At 44.6% G+C, this 19,615-nt stretch overlaps 11 protein-coding genes across 11 annotated transcripts; 6 read left to right on the top strand and 5 right to left on the bottom strand.

Annotated features, from left to right (window-relative positions):
• Window positions 1-472: 472 nt before the first annotated feature.
• On the top strand, window positions 473-2,593 carry HDA1 (LALA0S03e00870g1_1; the record flags this gene model as incomplete). The annotated part of the gene is made up of 1 exon (XM_022773073.1): window positions 473-2,593. One exon carries the CDS (start codon window positions 473-475, stop codon window positions 2,591-2,593), a length of 2,121 nt encoding a protein of 706 aa, XP_022627583.1.
• A 74-nt stretch (window positions 2,594-2,667) lies between these two features.
• On the bottom strand, window positions 2,668-5,016 carry LALA0_S03e00848g (LALA0S03e00848g1_1; the record flags this gene model as incomplete). Its single annotated transcript, XM_022773072.1, has 1 exon — window positions 2,668-5,016. One exon carries the CDS (start codon window positions 5,014-5,016, stop codon window positions 2,668-2,670), a length of 2,349 nt encoding a protein of 782 aa, XP_022627582.1.
• Window positions 5,017-5,998: 982 nt separating this feature from the next.
• Window positions 5,999-7,213, top strand: LALA0_S03e00826g (LALA0S03e00826g1_1; the record flags this gene model as incomplete). Its single annotated transcript, XM_022773071.1, has 1 exon — window positions 5,999-7,213. One exon carries the CDS (start codon window positions 5,999-6,001, stop codon window positions 7,211-7,213), a length of 1,215 nt encoding a protein of 404 aa, XP_022627581.1.
• A 275-nt stretch (window positions 7,214-7,488) lies between these two features.
• Window positions 7,489-9,165, top strand: BDP1 (LALA0S03e00804g1_1; the record flags this gene model as incomplete). Its single annotated transcript, XM_022773070.1, has 1 exon — window positions 7,489-9,165. One exon carries the CDS (start codon window positions 7,489-7,491, stop codon window positions 9,163-9,165), a length of 1,677 nt encoding a protein of 558 aa, XP_022627580.1.
• A 173-nt stretch (window positions 9,166-9,338) lies between these two features.
• Window positions 9,339-9,806, top strand: GPI15 (LALA0S03e00782g1_1; the record flags this gene model as incomplete). The annotated part of the gene is made up of 1 exon (XM_022773069.1): window positions 9,339-9,806. The coding sequence occupies one exon, from the start codon at window positions 9,339-9,341 to the stop codon at window positions 9,804-9,806; it is 468 nt and encodes a 155-aa protein (XP_022627579.1).
• A 326-nt stretch (window positions 9,807-10,132) lies between these two features.
• On the top strand, window positions 10,133-11,116 carry BMT5 (LALA0S03e00760g1_1; the record flags this gene model as incomplete). Its single annotated transcript, XM_022773068.1, has 1 exon — window positions 10,133-11,116. The coding sequence occupies one exon, from the start codon at window positions 10,133-10,135 to the stop codon at window positions 11,114-11,116; it is 984 nt and encodes a 327-aa protein (XP_022627578.1).
• Window positions 11,117-11,120: 4 nt separating this feature from the next.
• Window positions 11,121-12,620, bottom strand: FYV10 (LALA0S03e00738g1_1; the record flags this gene model as incomplete). Its single annotated transcript, XM_022773067.1, has 1 exon — window positions 11,121-12,620. The coding sequence occupies one exon, from the start codon at window positions 12,618-12,620 to the stop codon at window positions 11,121-11,123; it is 1,500 nt and encodes a 499-aa protein (XP_022627577.1).
• Window positions 12,621-13,078: 458 nt separating this feature from the next.
• Window positions 13,079-14,164, bottom strand: IDH1 (LALA0S03e00716g1_1; the record flags this gene model as incomplete). Its single annotated transcript, XM_022773065.1, has 1 exon — window positions 13,079-14,164. One exon carries the CDS (start codon window positions 14,162-14,164, stop codon window positions 13,079-13,081), a length of 1,086 nt encoding a protein of 361 aa, XP_022627576.1.
• Window positions 14,165-15,208: 1,044 nt separating this feature from the next.
• On the top strand, window positions 15,209-15,706 carry FMC1 (LALA0S03e00694g1_1; the record flags this gene model as incomplete). Its single annotated transcript, XM_022773064.1, has 1 exon — window positions 15,209-15,706. The coding sequence occupies one exon, from the start codon at window positions 15,209-15,211 to the stop codon at window positions 15,704-15,706; it is 498 nt and encodes a 165-aa protein (XP_022627575.1).
• A 57-nt stretch (window positions 15,707-15,763) lies between these two features.
• On the bottom strand, window positions 15,764-17,617 carry SGA1 (LALA0S03e00672g1_1; the record flags this gene model as incomplete). The annotated part of the gene is made up of 1 exon (XM_022773063.1): window positions 15,764-17,617. The coding sequence occupies one exon, from the start codon at window positions 17,615-17,617 to the stop codon at window positions 15,764-15,766; it is 1,854 nt and encodes a 617-aa protein (XP_022627574.1).
• Window positions 17,618-18,366: 749 nt separating this feature from the next.
• Window positions 18,367-19,017, bottom strand: NCE103 (LALA0S03e00650g1_1; the record flags this gene model as incomplete). Its single annotated transcript, XM_022773062.1, has 1 exon — window positions 18,367-19,017. One exon carries the CDS (start codon window positions 19,015-19,017, stop codon window positions 18,367-18,369), a length of 651 nt encoding a protein of 216 aa, XP_022627573.1.
• Between the last annotated feature and the right edge of the window lie 598 nt (window positions 19,018-19,615).

Below are 19,615 nucleotides of genomic sequence, written 5' to 3'. Positions count from 1 at the left end.
AAACTTTTGGAAAACATGAATGTGAGGTGAGTTTAGCAAGTAGTTGACTCTTGATATCGAAACCGTTGCAGCTATAAACTTCTGATTGGTCTTTTTCCCGAGTTCTCAGCGTTTCTTTCGAGTCCTTCGCTGGGAGCTGAAAGATTTCAGATAAAAAACTTCTAATACCATAGTCTGGACCACTCGCCGACAGCTCTTACTACCAACTCATCTTTGGACTTTGTTGATCCTCTTTTAACGACTTTTAAACCTGACTTCTGTCCGAATATCTACACAGTCCTCTGGTCATTTATCTAACCGGTTTCCAACTTGACATTTTTCCAGTACACGGACATACTGTACAGATTTATATTATATATATATATATCGACGCATGGAAACCATACGAAGCAACGGTCCGATCTCGACGAAGAATTACAGGATCTCGAGCTCCTTGAGCTGTTCTTTCACTTATCCCATTAACGCTAATTCCATGGCCGATCTTGTCAAACAAGAGCCGGTTCCAAACGACCATCTCGTTCTCAAAAGAACTTTGAATGATGTTGTCGAAGACGACAACGATCTGCAAAATGGTGCCAGTACCAAACGACCTATAATTGTACCGGATCGCAAGCCAGATCTGCGATACACGCTTTTGAAAACTGGACTTTGTTACGACGTTCGCATGCGATACCACGCTAAAATCTTTACGTCATATTTCGAATACATCGACCCACATCCAGAAGACCCCAGACGTATTTACAGAATTTATAAAATTTTGGTGGAAAACGGGCTGGTTCACGATCCCACGCTGAGTGGAATTGACGAGATTGGTAACTTCATGCTGAAAATCCCTGTACGTGAGGCAACAGAATCTGAAATTCTGCAAGTGCACACGAAAGAACACTTGGAATTTCTTTCACGAACGCCACAGATGACCAGGGATCAGCTTTTAAAAGAGACCGAAAAGGGAGATTCCGTGTATTTCAACAACGATTCGTTTCTGAGCGCCAAATTATCATGTGGAGGCGCAATTGAAGCCTGCAAAGCCGTAGTGGAAGGGCGTGTAAAAAATGCATTGGCCGTTGTAAGGCCTCCCGGACATCATGCCGAACCTGAACTGGCAGGCGGATTTTGTCTTTTCAGCAACGTTGCCGTTGCTGCTCAAAATACGCTAAAAGCTTATCCTGAAAGTGTGCGAAAAATAATGATTTTAGACTGGGACGTTCATCACGGCAACGGGACCCAAAAGGCTTTTTACGAGGATGATAGAGTGTTATACATCTCTATTCATAGACACGAGCTCGGAAAATATTATCCTGGAACAATGCATGGAAACTATGATAGAGTGGGCGACGGGAAAGGCGAAGGGTTTAACTGTAATATACCTTGGCCCTGTGGAGGACTTGGCGATGCTGAATATATGTGGGCGTTTGAGCAGGTCATCATGCCCATGTGTCGTGAATTTCAGCCTGATCTAGTAATCGTATCGTCCGGTTTCGACGCTGCTGACGGTGACACCATTGGCCAATGTCACGTAACACCCAGCTGCTATGGACAGATGACGCATATGCTAAAATCTTTGGCCAGAGGTAACCTTTGTGTTGTGCTCGAAGGTGGTTATAGCTTAGATTCTATCGCCAAGAGCGCATTAGCAGTAGCCAAAGTTTTAATCGGTGAGCCTCCGGATGAATTACCCGAAGTAAAACAGCCCAGGCCTGAAGCACTTGAAGTAATTGATACCGTTATAAGAGCACAGTCAAAATATTGGAAATGTTTTAAAGGTTCCCATGCTAATGATGGGTGCTCACTCGCTGAGAAGGCCACGGAGACAGTTATCAATAAAAACTTCCCCCTCCAAAGGGCTATTCGTCAGCAGCAAATTCAGCTTCTTAAGGACGAGTATAGTTTCGTTACTCTACCATTAGCCAACATGGGTCTACCAGATGACACAGCCATGTTCTCCCCTAACATATATGACGCACAAGCAATATTGGTGTGCGTTCACGATACCCCAGAAATATGGGCTCGACGTAGTCGCGTCACAGGTAATATCGATCCGTCATCTTCTATTATCGTGGACACCACAGTGGATGTGATTAAATGGGGAATAGAGAAGAAGTATGGGATAATGGACATTAATGTACCCCAGTCTCTACAAGAACAGGACAATTACTCTGCTGTAACGACGGCTCAAGAACTGCTTGTTTTTATCTGGGACAATTACCTGAAGTACTTCCCAATGTTGAACAAAGTCGCTTTCATCGGGATTGGAGACGCTTATAGTGGCATTGTTCACCTTCTCGGACATAGAGACACGAGAAACGTGGTGAAGTGTGCCATTTCGTTCATTGATCGGAAGCCCTTGAGACCTTTGATACCATTAGTCGATGAGACTCTTGCGGACTGGTATTACAAAAACTCGCTGGTCTTTGCGAGCAATGAAAATGCGTGCTGGGGGAGTGACGGTAACGATAGTAAAAAGCCCAGGAAGAAATTTGGGCGGGTCCTGAGATGCGACTCTGACGGTCTTAACAACAATTTTGAAGAGAGATTCGATGAGGCAACTGACTTCATATTAGACGCCTTTGAGGAATGGAGTGACAGTGAGTAATCCTAGTGTATCTACACCTATATGATATTAAAAGTATCACACAATTGTATTATTAATGCTGGTGCGGCTGTAATTCAGGCAGCACTCGGAAAACGTGTTTTGAAATCTTTCTCGAGCTCTTCTATCTCACGAAGATTCCAATGATCTGTGTCTCTATCACTTTCAGAAGCGCTTGGTAAAGACAGCTTATCTCCTCTCAGATGGATCGGCTTTGCTGGCCTTTTTGGCTTCGGATGCGCTGGTTTGAAAGGCGATCTCCCTTTTTCGGGGGCTACTTTTGTGATGACCACACTAGAGTGCCTTTCGCCGGGCGATAACACTTTAGGCGTCGAAGCACTTGAGTCACCACGGTCTCGAAGCATAGTTTCATTGGTCAATTGTGGTAACAGTTTCGCTTCTTCGAATGCTGATGTTTCGCCATAGCCACTAGCGGTTTTGAGCACATGAGCATCTTCTGAGCTCTTGAGAAGGTCCTGCACTCGTTTTTGTATAGACAGCCGAGAGTCATTGTCATGTCCCATTCTAACTGGCGAGCGTGCCCTATAATATTCCTTTGCGGCAGTATCGTCTTCGTCCAATTTATCGAGATCTGAAATAATGGAAGCAGTACTGCTACTTCTAGAGTGGGATCGGCGCATCGAGACCCGCTCTTCTTCTATGGAGTCCGAAGAAGATATACGTGCTCTTTGTCCATTGGAAGGTGCAAGTCCTACAGGTAAATCATTTGAACCCCATTTACTCGAAAGGTCTTCTTTGAGACTGCCTGCTCTCGAAATACCACGACGAAGAGTAGCAAATGATGATTTGACACTTTCTCCTGTATTTTGCCTCGATTTGATGGGTGATATAGATCTTCTTTCACCAGTAAACACCTTTTTGAGTTTTTGGCCAAGCCTTTTTCCGACGCTGTCTCCGCTGTTCTGGCTTTCCAAAACATCCGATGTTCGGGATGATGACAGCTGCCTTGGGACTGAGCTCCGCAAGGCAGGAGTCGTTCCCAAAACGTTGTCGTTTTGCGTACGCGTTGATGAATACTTTGAATGCATTTCCAGAGTCGTTGGGTTGGCGCTAACGATTTTCGATATGTCTCCCCGCCCGCCAAGAGCAGGACTGGCCGATCGTCTCGATGAGAAAAGATCGGCTTCGGTAGAAGTCTTTCCATGAACAAGAGTAGGATTGTTTCCAGCTGTAGAAACGGCTGGAAGTTTTGTGGCAGTGCCATTTAAAAGTCTTGTTTTGTCGATCGCCTTGAAAGGATCAGCAAGCCTGTTCTGATGGGAAACCTGGTTTCCTTGTGACTTTGTTTGGGGTTGATATAACATACCATTATTCGATCCATTAGCGAATGACTTCCAAGAGCTTAAACCAGCGACCGGCTGCTGCGTACTAATATGTTGGATCACCTCGATTTTTGGCTGTGAACTGGATTGATGTATAGGAGTGGGGGAATGTGATTTTGTCTCATGGTGCTGCTGCATTGACCTGAGAATGTAGAAGTTGCGAAGAGGACAGGGCACATTTCTAACGCGAGAGACTTCCTCAAGAACTTGACAGATATTAGGTCTCATCAACGGATTTTCGGTCAGCATCACGCTGATTAAATGTTTTAATTTATCGCTGTATTGTGGATATGCAGGGAACTGGAATCGTGAATGCAAAATGGCGGCTTCGCCAACTTTTTCGAATGGGGTCGTATAGTAACAAAGCTTGTAGAGGAAGACACCGAGTGCCCAAATATCAGATTTTTCATTGATAGGGTAGCCTCTGTAAAGATCAATCATTTCTGGTGAACGATATTGTGCGGTGGTATTTTTCAAGATGTCGTGCTGAACATAATTGAATTCCTGTCCATTTTTTGGGGGTCTTATGATACCGCACACAGAGCCGAAGTCGCAAACTTTGAACGTGTTATCACCAGCGATCAAAACGTTCTCTATCTTGATGTCTCTGTGAACCAAAGGTGGAAGAAGTGCATGCATTGCAGCTATGCCCTGTGTGATGTCGCTCATGATTTTCAAGACCTCTGCTTCTTGAAGACGATTTTGGAGTCTGGTGTTCATGAAATCTATTAGTCCACCACCTGTGCACAGTTCCATGAGGAGGAAAACCTCGTAAGAGCCGTTTCGATGTCCAGATTTCGCGGCATGAGAATCGATGTAAGAAACTACGTGTCTGTTTCCACGAAGAAGCTTCATAGCGTCTACTTCCGCTCGCAGGACGTTCAAACTGGGTTTATCAGGTACCAGAACCCTTTTTAAACATGCGACGATAGTTGAACTATTGGAATCGGCCGGCGATATTTCCGCTGAATAGATATGAGCAAAGCCACCGCTTGCAAGATATTTGATGATTCGCGCTTTATGAGACCCCACCGTCAGTGCAGTTCCTGCCGGGTATATGTCAGGAAGCTGGTTGTTATTCATTTCATGAAAGCGTCTATTACTTCGTGCGCACAGATTGGTCAAAGGAAGCCAGTTTTTAAACTTTCCGAAATGTTTGAGCAGTTCGATTTGACTGGAGGAATTGCGCTAAAACGATAACTGCTAGGGTAAACCGAAAAAACGGGAATCAGCCGCTGGATGAGGTGATAATCCAATAAAGGCCGAAGGAATGCGCTAGTAGATCTGGATCAGGGTCCTGTCAGATCTGTCCTTATGAAAGGGGCCGTAGTTCGAGATACAACTATTCAATTTCTGAAATTGAAATCGAGATCGTTTTGTACGCGGATAGTCGGCGTCACGAAATCGACTCGAGGAATGAGTGTATCATTGGATAGATGAATGACTCAGGTATTGACTCAATAACTGGATCAATAATTTGATCGAGGATTGAATAGAGGCTTGGATCAAGGATCGGCTCAAGGATTGGCTCAAGAAATAGCATCAAGGGTTTCTTCAAGGGTCTTCAAAAGAACGGGTTTACAGCGGTTTTGAACTGCTGTTGAAACATCGCGGCATTGTATCACGAACGCACGTCTATAGACCTCAAGATGCTAATAAAATCTGTTAATAAGCTTTGGAAGACAAATAAGGGCGTAAGATGCCGACAAAACCGGGAATGGAACAACCTGAAGCGCTTTTACACTAGTGAAAGTGTATAGTTGCCGGACTAGAACGCTAATATCAACTGCTTTGAGCTCTCTTCTTTCTTCGAACGTAGCACGATGACGCCTTGTAGATCTCATTAATTAGCTTAGTACACCCTCATCGTGATTTTTCACTATATCAAAACTATACTCATCGCATTGAAAGTTCAACTTGTAAAACACGTTTGCATGGTCTTTAGACTGGAAATTGAAGCCAAGTTCGATCTGCCATTTGAAATCTGTGCTTTTTGAAGTATTCAGCCCCCCTGTTTCAAGCAAGCAACTGAGATTTTTGTTTGTAGAGCCATATACATTTATATATGTCATATTCAAAGTTGAGCTCAGTCTCTTTTGGGTCTGACAATTGGTGTCTGCGATTGCAACCCATATATAACCGTGGACTTTTGACAGCCTTGAGCGACGGGTCTCTGCAGATTATCGATTGGAACCGTAACGATGCTTTCGACAAAATCCAGGTTCATGAGACGCCTATTAACGATATGAAGCTCATTAATAGTGACACCAGTAATGGGAGTTTGGTGGCTACCGCGGCAGAAGACGCGGTCAAGATCTTCGATGTGAGAACCCGGGATGAGGTAGCAATCCTCAAAAACGAAAAATCGGCCCCGTTTCTGTCGCTGGACTCAAGACACGATCTTTTGGCGTGTGGAACTGAATTGAGTGGAGTGGATGCAGTGCTGCAACTTTACGATGTAAGGAAACTGGGGTCGCCGTTGCGATCATTTGTAGATTCTCATCATGACGATATCACGACAATCAAGTTCCACCCAAGCGATCGTAACGTGTTACTAAGCGGTTCTACAGACGGCTACGTGAATATTTACGATTTAACACAGGATGATGAGGAAGACGCACTGCACCAGGTAATCAATTTCGCATCCATTCACTCGAGCGGGTGGTGCTCACCAAAACGAATTTTTACGCTATCGCACATGGAGACCTTTGGCATTCACGAATTGAATGACAAACAAGAAGAATCGATAGAACCAAGACCTGTAGAGTTTGGGGATATCAGAGACCCATGGGACTGCAGCTACGTGGTCGACGTTTACCCCGGCTTCATTGCGACCGGAAAAAGTGACGACGGCCATGGCGAGCTCAAACTGATACCGTTTGCAAACGAAAAAGTCCAACTAGACGGAGCGGTGACCATTCCACAAGCACACGGCGACGAAGTGGTTAGAGACGTGCTTGTACCTGCTTCGAACCAAGAATTATTGTATTCGTGCGGTGAGGACGGTCACGTGAACATATGGAAATCCAATTTTGGTGACATGAACGTACCCACGGAGTTCTGGTCCTATTCAGACCGCATGGACGTCTTCCAGAACGACTTACCTGTAGTTGAAATGGATGATATAGAAGACGATACTTCTGACAAGACTCCAGGTTTGACCCCGGATCCTCCATTGACGAAATCAAGTCGCCAAACCGAGGACAAAAAGCGACAAAAGGGCTCGACCAGGTCTAACAGAACAGTATCAACCAAAGATCATCGATTCCAACCTTACTAAGACGAGAAAAGGGCCTGAAACTATCGTCGAGAAACGTCTTCATCTCAGGACTATCACATGACCAAATACCTTCTTACGAATTATCACGTGGATCATTGAGAGTCACGTGGATCACTTTTTTTCAAATTTCGATGAAAACCAAACCCGTAATAGATAAACCATAGAATTGAGATGAGCATCGCTCTGTTCAAACAACCGTGTTGATATCCAACTTTACACCCAACTAACCTTCTTTAGTGCACTTTTCTAGTCGTGGTGGACTGCACCCAACAAGTATGAGTAGCGTCGTCAATAAAAGTGGGACGCGTTTTGCCCCAAAGATCAAACAACGTCGGGCTGTCGTGACTGCTCCCGAGAAGGAGTCTGTTGTAACAAAGATCAATGAATCTACTGAAAACCGGAAACTAGACGATGGGGAATCGTCAAAAACTGCGGAAACGACCCAGGGTTCGCAAAACAATGCTGTCGTTACGGAAGAAATAGATCCATTGAGTCAGAGCACGCAGAAGACTTTGCCAGACAAAGAAACAAGCGGTTCTGCGAATTCTGCATTAATCGACCGTAGAAGAAGATCCAGCAGGCTGGACTCTTTGAGTAGTGCCAGTGCGGTGTTCAAAAGTGGGTTTATGGAACCGGCTTCCAATTCCGGGCTGTCAAGAGAATCAGCGAAAAACCGTCGATTGTCAAACATGGCTGGACCACAGATCAAGGGCAAAAAGAATCGAGTGAGCAGCATTTCTGAATCAGATTCGTCGTTCCAAGCTATCAAGAAAAGGCGTATGTCTTCCAGGTCGTCCATATCCCGTAAGACAGGATCAGCCCAGCGGATCAGCATTTTATCACAGCCCAACGGATCGCAAGATCATACTGGAACGGCTGGGAATGAAGCTTTGAAAAGCGAGGGCACAGAAGATCTGTTCCAACGCACTGATAGACTTTATGAGAAGTATACAATTGCAAACGCTACAGAAATACCGAAAAACATCGCAGATGATGATTCGTCGCGATATTTGTTGGATGAAGACAATTTCACCATTGCAGATTTGTGCAAACCCAACCTCCCCATTGGCGAAACTTCGGACAATTTTCAGAGAGCTCAGGAAGCTTTGAAAGCGAAGCAGCAAAATAGACTGAAAAGAAGAGCTATGCGATTAAAAGCGCGTGAGAATTTTAAACCGCTTCACGAGCTTAATAAGGAAGACGCTGAAAAACTGCTTGAAGAGCGGAAAAAAGCTGCTGAAGATATGATGAACGCCGATATCCCTGAGCCGGATAGAGGTCACAATGCGATCCAGCTTCGAATAAGTCAAGACGGTACCTTTGCAGTAGATGAGGAATCAACTGTAGTAGATCGTCACAAGAGAGCTACTCTGGAACATGCTCACAAACTGCGTATGGACGAAAATCCTTTTGCAAATTTGTTCAATTCCGCTACATATGGACGTCAGCAGTACACCGATCCTTGGACCATTGATGAGCTTTTACGATTTTACAAAGCGCTTTCGATGTGGGGAACGGATTTCAACCTGATTGCTCAGATGTTTCCTTACCGGACCAGGCGTCAGATCAAGGCCAAATTCGTCAACGAAGAAAAAAAGAACCCTGTGGTGATCGAGCTGGCACTGCGCGCAAAACTACCGCCAGATTTTGACCAGTATTGCACGGAGATCCGAAAAGAGCTGGTATCGTTAGAGGATTTCAACCAAAAATTCCAGGATCTTCAGAAAGACCACGAGAAGCATCTCCTGGAAATTGAAGTATCGAAACAAAGTGCGAAAGAAGAAGATTTACAGACTCAAAAGGTCAAGGAGATGGAGAACGTCAACAAGAAGACCTCAGGTGGTCTCAGACGGGACCAGCTGAACGCTTACAGAAAAACCGAAGTTGTACTGGGGACAATTGATCAGATGAAAAAGCAAAGGGCACAGGAGCCTGAAGAAGAGATGGACTAGTGGATCATTAAGTAGGATATAACAAAGGAAGAAGCAGCTATCAAATCTCTGTTGTTCAATATATCACATTTTTCTTCATTTGGCTGTGATCTTGGTATATATATTTATTATGACCTCTAACGTCTAACTATGCCTCCAGCGTTAACTCTTTGACAAAAGAAGGAACGACACCAATGGCATGCAGTATAGCAACGAATGGCAACGACATAGGCTCTTATAGAAGATACACAGCTACACCGGAGCACTACTCCCGGACTCGTTTGATAAGTTTGAGCGTTTTCGCTGTAGCCAACATCATATGCTATTACTGTACTGATAATTATTTGAATTGGACGACGCACAAGAAAATCGCGATCAGAGTTGTCTTTTTCGTAGTACTGCTGTGTCTAATTCGTGACCCAACAATTGAGACTCTGCAGGTATTCAGAGGTGCAGGCGTTCAAGTAGGTACTTTGCACGGATGTATATTGTTGCCGAAGGCTCTGAACCAAAGATGGCTGGAACAGTCTTATTTCATGCCGCAAGATACTGTAGTTGACATTGTCATCAACGAGGGGTTTTCCAAAGGGTTCCAAGTCATTTTCTACCTAGTCATTCTCAAGGATTCTACCGATCTACAATTGGTCTTTCCAGTATGTTGAACTTTCATGAAAACACTGTCTTTGATGCCAGGAAAGACACATTTGAAAAATACTAACTATATATATGATTACAGAACACCAGGCCAAGACTGGAAGATCTAAAACATGTCTATAACGACTCCAGGAAGTGCCTAAATGGCTAAATGTCTAGGAATTGAACTTCGGCCATAACTAATGACGAAAAAGCTAGAACTTCAGGTAATAAAATAAGTTGGTTAGCCAGGCGATGAGATGAGATGAGATGCAACATTAGCTAAAAGCGACTAAAAGCTAGCAGATAACCCAGTTTAAGATTATTAGCATCCACTGAGATACTCTTGAGATAAATGGGCAGAAAATTGAAAGGAAAGGCCAATCCCAAGGGCCTGAAAGGAGCCCTGCTTCGGCATCAAGCTAATGAGCAAGCGCAGAAAAAGGTAAAATCAAAAGCCGATCACTCTCTTCATAAGCAAAAGCCCACGAAAGCAAGCTTGGAACAGCGGGAATCGCAACGTGAAACAGCCGCCAAAATTATTCCGTTTGCTTCAAATAGCACACTTCTACTGGTGGGTGAAGGTGACTTTTCGTTCGCCAGATCAATTATCTCTCAACATTACATCGAGCCTGAAAACTTGCTAGTGACAAGTTTCGACAATTCTCCCGCCGAATTGAAGCTGAAGTACCCCAAGAGTTTCGAAGAAAACTACGAGTTTCTCACGCAAGCTGGTGTTCAAGTTTTCTTTAGAATTGACGCAACCAACCTTATCAAATCGTTCAAAATCAGTAAAAAAACCACTTGGTCGAAAATAGCAGGCCAAAAATGGGCGACCAAGCCGCTGGAGGGTATACTGTTCAATTTTCCACACACAGGAAAAGGCATCAAGGACCAAGATAAAAATATAAGAGATCACCAAGAGCTCGTTTTAGGATTTCTTCAAAGTTGCAAGCAGTTCTTCAAAGCTGTAAATCAGACCGCCATAAGTGGGTCGACCTCGAATTTTTCCCAAGGTTATACGATGAACGATGAGGCGGCAACAAACAAGGTATCGAGCGAAGGGTACGGCAAGGTTTTCCTTACTGTATTTACCGGTGAACCGTATGATTCTTGGCAGATAAAGATTATGGCTAGAACAGGAGGATGGAAGGTGGAACGATCCGGCAACTTTCAGTGGGCAAATTATCCCGAGTACGCCCATAAACGCACGAATAGTGAACAGGACACAACTAAGCCCGCGGCGGAAAGAGACGCTCGAACCTATGTTTTTGAAATATTCGACAAGCACTCCAAGGCTTCTAAGAAACGAAAGGGTACCGACAGCGATGAGGATTGACCGGTCATGTCGGGTACATAGTAACAAAATCTTTCTCATCATAAACCTGTTGATTAATTGGATCCATAACTTGATCTGGTTTCAAATCGTAAAGCTTTCTGCTGGCAAGTTTTACTGCTAGTAGCTTCAGTTTCTTTGAGTCGTAAATATTTCCATTTGGGAGCATAACAGGATTTTCAAATAAGTTGGATTGGATGTGGTGGGCGTAGGGCAGATCTTTTGTTATGGGTGCAAACTCTGGACTGCAAACTGGGCATTTCGAGTGGTTTAGCTCATTGTTGAGAAAATTGTGCAAATCTTCGTCCAGCTTTACGGTTGAGTACATGTCCTGTAAGCAACTTCTGGTTTTGAGTGTTGATATCCCAAGAGAAAGATAGATCAGTAAGGGATCGTGTTGAGATATCCCGTACATCGAATAAAATTCCTGCAAAAAAAGTCTTTTCAAAACGTTCCATCGGTCATCACTCAAAACTCGAGTGTATCGTACAAATTCCCCGTTGGCTGAGAATTTTGTTCTAGTGTCGCTTCCAAACGTGCCATTGCCGGAACCCAATTCTCTCGGCGGGGCTTTCCCGAAAAAATACTGGAAGAATCCGAACCTGGTCTTCATATTGGAGGTGTCGTTTTGAGACTCCGATTGCTGTGGCACTTGCTCTTTAAAGCTTTTGATAAACACCAGAAGGCCCGAGGCAAGTTGCAACTCCTCGAAGTTTGTGTTAATGAATTTTATCAGATGATTTTGAAAGCATCCAATAGCACCGGGATAATTTCTAGTTTTAACGAGCTCAATGTATTCTTGAAGCCGCGTTTCAAACTCTAGCGCAGAAGATCTACTGGTCAAATAAGCCTGGTTCTCTTTGATCCAGTTAACCAGGAGAGTGAGATCGTGATTCACGTCCAAGCTTTTCGATATTTGGTTTGCAGTAACTAGAATGTCCCAATCCAGATGGTGTTCTAGTCCTTGCGATCGGAGAAACTGAAGACCTGCATTCACAGGGGGAGGTGGTGTTGCCGGAGAATTATTTTTCCGTTTCAGTCGCGAACTCGTTTCGAGGCTGTCCCGGGCCAGTTCTTGATCGCACAAATTGTTATTCCTCACTAAATAGTCACCTATTAGTAGGTTCGTGTAAACTTGGTACCAGGAAATGAGGCCTTCCCGATTACCACTTTTTTTCAATTCTTCGAGCTCGTTGTAGTAGTTGAAACGGTACTCAATTCTTTTCAAAAGCTCGCCCTCTAAGTTAACCCTTTTGTCTAACTTTCTTTCCAGCAGTTCCACTGCTTTAATTATATCGTTGAGCTTGTTGATAGACACATGAGGGTCGTGGCCAGCCACGACGGCAGCGTTGAGATCACCAAAAAGCACTTCCAGTCGTTTGGTTTCCCGTTCCACCAGTTTCTGAACCTTTTTGACATTATTCTTTAAAAGTTCATTCGGAATGTGGAAGGACTGCTCATTGAGCTTTAGATGGAAGTCGACACTGGGCTCGTTCAAAAGCGACATATGTGTAGGAATTTACTTGCTTTCAGGATCCGATTTGAGTCCAATTGAAAACCCTGAATAGACTACCTGATGTTGTAGAGTTTGAGAGTCAATAGGGTGGGTCTCAGGGCGTTGAGAAGGTAACTGGATGGATCAACTCTTTTGACATCACATCTCAAAAGTCGCCCTTAGAAATGAGGAAATTTGGCCAATGTAAGACATCACGTGATGAATTATGGGATAGGTGTGTGAAGTTTAACGGCGTTTAGTGTAATCTATAAAATCTGACCCAATGGCTTGGCGTTTGAGCTCTTATAAGATGAAGGTTAGTGTTTCAATTATATGTTACTATTTATCCTATGCAACATCATATTTTTTGATGCTGGATATTTCCCGACTTTGTCAACTGTTAGATTCGAGTTGCAGTTCCGGAATGTTATTTGTAAAGGTGTAAAGAGAGAAGCATCTTTAAAATCGGTTTAAAGGGCCTTCAATTTGCCAATGACAGCTTCGGTAAACGCAGTGGTAGAAGCAGAACCGCCAATGTCCTTGGTAGTGGACTTGCCTTCGGCGATAACATCGTAAGTGGCCTTGGAAATACGGTCAGCGTAGGCATTTAGGCCTAGATGTCTCAATAGCAAAGCAGACGACAAAATCATGGCGGTAGGGTTGGCAACGTTCTGGCCTTCAATGTCTAGACCGACGTGTCTGGAACCAGGTTCGAAGACAGCGTATTCTCTGCCAAAGTTGGCACCTGGGACCAAACCTGGACCACCAATGACAGCAGCACCGATGTTCCCTAGAATGGAACCGTACAAGTTTGGAGTGACAAGAACATCGAATTGCTGGGGCTTGGCGGCAGCTTGCATGGAGGCGTTGTCGACAATGATATTTTTGACTTCGATTTCAGGGTATTCCTTGGATCCAACCTCGTTGATGCAGTTTCTGAACAAACCGTCACCCAACTTCATGATGTTGGCCTTGTGGACCGCGGTGACAGACTTTCTGTTGTTCTTTAGAGCAAAATCAAATGCAAAACGGCCAATACGCTCGGACTTGACCTTGGTCATGATTTTGAGCGATTCAACAACACCTGGAACGGATTCGTGTTCTAGACCCGAGTATTCACCTTCGGTGTTTTCTCTGATCACGACAAGGTCCACACCCGAATGGCGGGTCTTCACACCTGGAACACTCTTGAAAAGCGCCACGTTGGCGAAAATGTCCAATTGCTTGCGGAAAGCAACGTTGAGAGATCCGTGGCCCGTTTGGTCCACTGGGGTGTGCCAGATACCCTTCAAACCCACCTTGTTTCTCTTAAGGGATTCCACGGCCTTTTGAACACCTTCTTGGTTCTCTAGACCGGAGACTTCCACGGTTTCCCAGTCCACTGGCACATTTTCGGCTTTGAAAATCGACACTACAGAGTCTGTCACTTCTTTACCCACACCGTCTCCTGGGATCAAAGTCACAGTGTAACGACCCCCGTACTTCTTGGGCAGCAATTGCTCTGTGGCCACACTTGCCAGGTTTCTTCTAGACACGCTAAAGCAGTTTTTGAACATTATATTATTGATCCGTTTCTGCACTTGAACGTTTCAAACTTTCTTCAAATTCTACAAAAAGAGACACGTTATTAAAACAGTCTTTTCCTTCTTTCGCTGTCCTAGCAAACAAACTACCAGTAGTCTGCGTAACTCCTTTGAATGGTCGAAAATCGATGTTTTTAACTTGGAAGTTGAATCGGTTCTCGAATGTAGATGGTTATAGTTCTTTTATAGATCGGTGACAGGGTCATGGGAAGGAAATTGAAGATGTGGAAATTGGTAAAGTTCGGATCCGACTCGCCTTCGTTTAGAGTGATGAAAAAGAGCGACAGGGCTCTAAAGACAGTGACGACAGTAATGATAATCGTTGAAACTGGAACGCGGTTTGATTTCACTGTGTTTGACGTCTATTTGAGATGTGCCAGTTGATTCGTTGCCGAAATTTTGAGATTCTCCATGGCATTTTTGTGTGCAAAACGAAGGAAGGAAAAGAACGATGGGGGATTTTAGCTGTTGTAGGTGCGTAAGATAAAGCTATGAATCTAGATGATAGTATTGATGAATTGTGTATCCGATCGGTACAGAACGCCCGGTCTTTGATTGTATCACCTTGAACGTGTGTGTCATTGGACACATCTAGTATTCAAAACTTGGAACATAACCTACCTTCCATCAGCACCAGAAATAACGAGCAGCATTAAGGTCTTTTTGTGAGCCTCAATCGTTGGTACCGTGTATTGTGTATGCGGCCGTAAATAATCTGTGCCCGAAGTGTCGTCGCTCAGATCGCATCGAAGACACCGATAATCCCAGCTTCAGACAAATAAACTGCACTGAATCCATTGGGCTCGTCGTATTAAGCCTTCAAATCTTCAAACCTCATTACTACCCTCCCAGTCTTTTCCTGTCGCCTGTTCGTGCCACTGTCAAATAGTCAACTTTAACTTTGTCTCTCTACCACTATATTGAAAAAAAATCGTTGATCTCACCATTCCATCTCATCTCATCTCCGAGAACTTCCTCTATCCAAGTCCTAAAGCTCATTTCAACCAGGCCAGCAGCATGTCGTCCTCTCAAATTCTATCAACCTACAAACAGCTCATAAGATCTTTGGTGAAGTCCAGCAAACGTTCCAGGATAACCCAGATGCAAGAAAACAACAAAAAGCAGATGGCTCTCTTAACTTACAAGAAAATCGGGCTCATGAGACAACAAGCCTCAAACAATGCTGCCGTTTCCAAAAACCCTCACAGCGTTCGTGAACTCCACGAATTGACCAAAAAAATTGAGGAACTCAAATCCAGCAACCCAGGTAGTCTCAAAACTCTGCATTTTTACAATAATTCCAGCCGTCTAAGGCAAATAATTTTCCAAGATCTTTCGTCAAGCGAAACAGCTCTCAATAAGAGACTACAGCATTTACGTGACTTTGCCGGCTTCGTAAAGAACCAGTTGGAGTTCGAGCAACTTGTCGAAAGATATAATCCTGGTCTGAAAATGGACCAAGAAGAAAAAGTCAAGAGAACGGCAGCAAAAGTGGGACTGCAAGTACCAGCGTAATAAGATGAAAAATATCGCCTTTTACTGAGCGGTATAAAAGATATTCAAAAGTTTGTTCTAAAAGGTTGCGTCTTCTTGGCCATTGAGCTTCTGCAGCACCTGTGCCCGCCAGCGGCTTGAGCTCCAGAAAGCACCGTAAGACCATGTGAGATGTCTGGCACCTTGAAGATACCCAGTGTACCTGTTGAGCTGTTCGGACATTTCGCCGTCGGCGCTCACATGCTCTCTGACCTTGTCTAGAAACGAGTCTCCCAATGTAAATAATGAGACCATAGTTTGTTTGAAAGCGGGTGATCCATACGGTATCACCAGTTGCCATTCAGAAGACTCGTCCTTTGAAGTGAAATCAATTTTATCAAACACGCGACTCCAAAATTCAGATTTCCATCCGTCCATAGGAATCACCAAGTCTTTCTCCAGGGCGTAGTAACGCCATATAACCTTGTAAAAAACTTCAGCTGCAGCAGATGTTGCCAGGAACCAAGGGTTACCTTCAGAAGTTCCTACCCCGTCATAGACGTCTTCAGGATATCTCCCAAGTGCAACACCCAGATTGACATTCGCCCTCTGGTGATTGACAGGATATAATACCTCCATCTGCTTGGCAAGTCCATGCAAAGAGTTCAAAATACCACTGTCTTCAACATCGAATGGAATATTATCGATCGACGTTGGTTTCCCACGATCGTCGTGCGTCAAAATCGATCCTATCAGAACTGCGATGTCAAGACCCGATCTTTTGCCCAGGATTCCGGGTGTTTCGATGATGTGGTTTTTGTTGGCGTTGATAAATCCACCGCCCTCGATGAGGAAACTTAGTATGTCGTCGACATTACTTTGCAGAACTGCTGCAAATGAACTGGAACTATCATCAAAATCAGGCTGCACATTAACCAAGTAGTTCCATCCCAGTTTGACGGCTTTCAACTGCGCCAAAGTAGTAAAGAAATGCTGACCATTGATCTCTTCCCACAAATCGAAGCTGTCTGATTTCCAATTGAATGTCACAAATTCCAGATCCGGCTTGATAATTTTATCGTACAGGTCTCTCTCATTGGCAAACACCAAGTGCAGATCACTTTTGGTAGCGTCTTGATAAAGTTTGATGGCTTGTTCAACGGTAAGATCCAGGTCGTGCAAAACCTGTACGAAATTGAAAGTAGTGATGACTCTTAGCGGAGGGCCGTCGTTTTGTGGACGACCCCAGTTACCTGTGAAAGGGCCATTGTTTACTAGCCATTTGGGCTCTCCCAGTCCCTTATAATCAGGCGCCAGCGATCCCGATGGGTTATCTGTTCTCTGAAGCACAAATGAATTGTTCAGGTACTTGAGCACAGTTCCGACGAGAGTGAAGTTAAGAACTGGTTTCGGTTCCTGTGAGTCGTCCCAGATCTTGTTAACGACGGTGTTGACAGTTATTGCCCCGTCTCTGATCCAATGGTAAAAATAGTCAGGAGACTGCTTTGATGGCGATGCGATAACAGCACCTTCAGCCACTTGGTCCTTTTCGTGCAATTGGTTCAAGTTAACGTCTCCGATGTTAGCAAGCACCCTTTCAAAACTCACTGTGGATTGCAGTCGTAGCCATTCGTTGAAGTCGTCCCGTGCCACAGTGTGAGGGATCGAGGGCCTAAGTTGTATACGGTGCTGGTAGTACGACAAGCCTGGATTTCCGGTCGGGCTTGTTTGGGTTTGACCGTAGAAATCCACAATTGTGACGTTGCGGGTGGTGAGAGTTGTGAACGGCAGTTTGGGTCCAAAATACTGAGCTTCTGCGGTCCATCTGGTCCACTGGGAGGAATTACATGCAGACCACAGCACGAAACTCGCACAAAGTGTGAGCACTACGCTTTTAGTCCATTTCGTGCACGAATTGTGCGGCAACGATTGATAGCTCGATTCTTTTCCCATCGTTGGCTCCTTAATCGTGCACTAATCGTACTTATATCTCAAAGTGTTGTATATCTACTGATGATGCTAGAATCAAATCAGATACAAGATCAACAATGTAACCACTTAGAAGAGTAGTGTTTCTATACATATATATACACATAAATGTTGTACAATTCCGCACAGACGTCAGGGCTGCTCTTTTTTTGCCCCTCGCACATTGCTGCGTCGTTTTGACGGATACCGTCATCGCAGTAAAGAAGAGACGGACACTAGGTAGAAATTGGGTAGGTCAGGGTGGTGAACTATGACCATTTCGCCCACAGCTCAGATAAGCTAATATCTGGAACTTGGACTCAACTTTGTTGCCGGGAAACCGGTTGAGTTATTCTTCGCTCATGTCTACAATTGAAGCCATCGCCATGATTATAATGTATTAATTGATCACTGGGAAAGTTTAAAAACCAAAAGTATGGACTTGGTAAGACCTGCAAGAAAACGACGATTAAAGGCAGTCTAGGACGCAATGGTGCACTGGCCCTAGTTGTACCGTGCTCTCTCCAGCACTGTCGAGACAGAAACCAATTGCATGTCTGATAAGGAAAAAGTGATATGGCCGATGACAGTCATGATTCTGTTTCTACATCATGCACCCCAGCGTCTAACTACTGAACCTGCGTCGTTAATCCTTTGTCTATATGTACATGTCGTTTTTTATCCTTTTTTAATTATTCATTTATTACCTACTAGTCGTCTTCCTAACACTTTTTCTACTTGTTCTCTGAGACCTGCTCAACAAGACCGGTGGCCACGTCGTACAGAAGACCGTATACCTCGATTTCGGAACGGGCCAAAGCTTCCTGGACTGTGTCAATGGCCAGTAGGTTGTTGATCTGTTTCTGAACGTTGAGTTTCGAAAGCGTTCTGCTCTGCACCTTGACGTTGTTGGTTGTAGCTAGCAATCCGGCTTTGTTTTCATGGTACAGATCGTCCAGATCCTGTAGATACTGGAACAGGTGGTTGTTGGAGGTGTTTTCGAGCGCTGCTCTTTTGTGGGCCAAACAGGTGTTGATGCCGCCACAATCCGTGTGGCCGCAGATGACCACTTTGTTGACCTTGAGCACGTTGATGGCGAACTCTAGCGTGGCACGACAGGTCAGGTCATTTGCGTGGACAATATTGGCGATGCTTTTCCAGGTGAAGGCTTCACCTGGGATGACTCCCAGACAGTTTTCGTTGTAGCGGGAATCCGAGCATCCGATGAATAAGGTGTGAGGAGTTTGGCCGTTGGCGTTGAAGTCCCGGAACAGACTTGGGTGTTGCTGGGTGGTTTCGTGGCACCATTGCTGGTTGGCATCCAAGAGATCAGGAAGCTTGGAGTTGTGCGTCAGGGTAAAGATGTTGGTGGCTGCTGGAGACATCGCTGTGTGGTTATTGGTAAGAGGTGGTAGTGGGTTTTCTATAGCTTGTTGGGCTCACAGTTCTTACACAGTTCTTCCCAAAGTTCCCCCGTCCAAGCGAGATTCAGTCCCGCCTTATATAATGGCTTCGAGCAGGCCTGGCTTGCAATTCCTACATCCTATTGTTGATGTCATCGTGTGGCTAACACACTTTTTTTGTTGAACATGATGATGTTAGCGTTGAGTGTATTTTTCACACCTAATCTGAGTTACCCGTGCTTGACGTCAACTATAATCATACAGACGGTCAAGTGATCTTGTGAGGAAGACTATATGCGATATTACGTTATCATGCGTCAGATGTCATAGAAACGCCGGAAAAACCCGGAAAAACCCGGAAAAACCTTGTGCAAACCGGAGAAACTCGTGGCTATCAAGAGGGACGTCAGGGAGTCATGTGCATGAGTCAAGCATGACGGCAGGTGGAAAGGCTTGTATGAATATGATGATTTTGGGCTTTTGTCAGTGCACGTAATCGGGAAACCAGTGATGTGAAGCGAGAGAGAGAGAGAGAGAGAAGGTGTCAGATCATGTAAATGGTTGTGTCGTCAGGGTGAGA

This window comes from Lachancea lanzarotensis, scaffold LALA0S03 (genome assembly GCF_000938715.1).
Source record: "Lachancea lanzarotensis genome assembly LALA0, scaffold LALA0S03, whole genome shotgun sequence".
Taxonomy (NCBI): domain Eukaryota; kingdom Fungi; phylum Ascomycota; class Saccharomycetes; order Saccharomycetales; family Saccharomycetaceae; genus Lachancea; species Lachancea lanzarotensis.
Note: the sequence above shows the minus strand (reverse complement) of the source record. Positions and strands in the feature narration are given on the sequence as shown.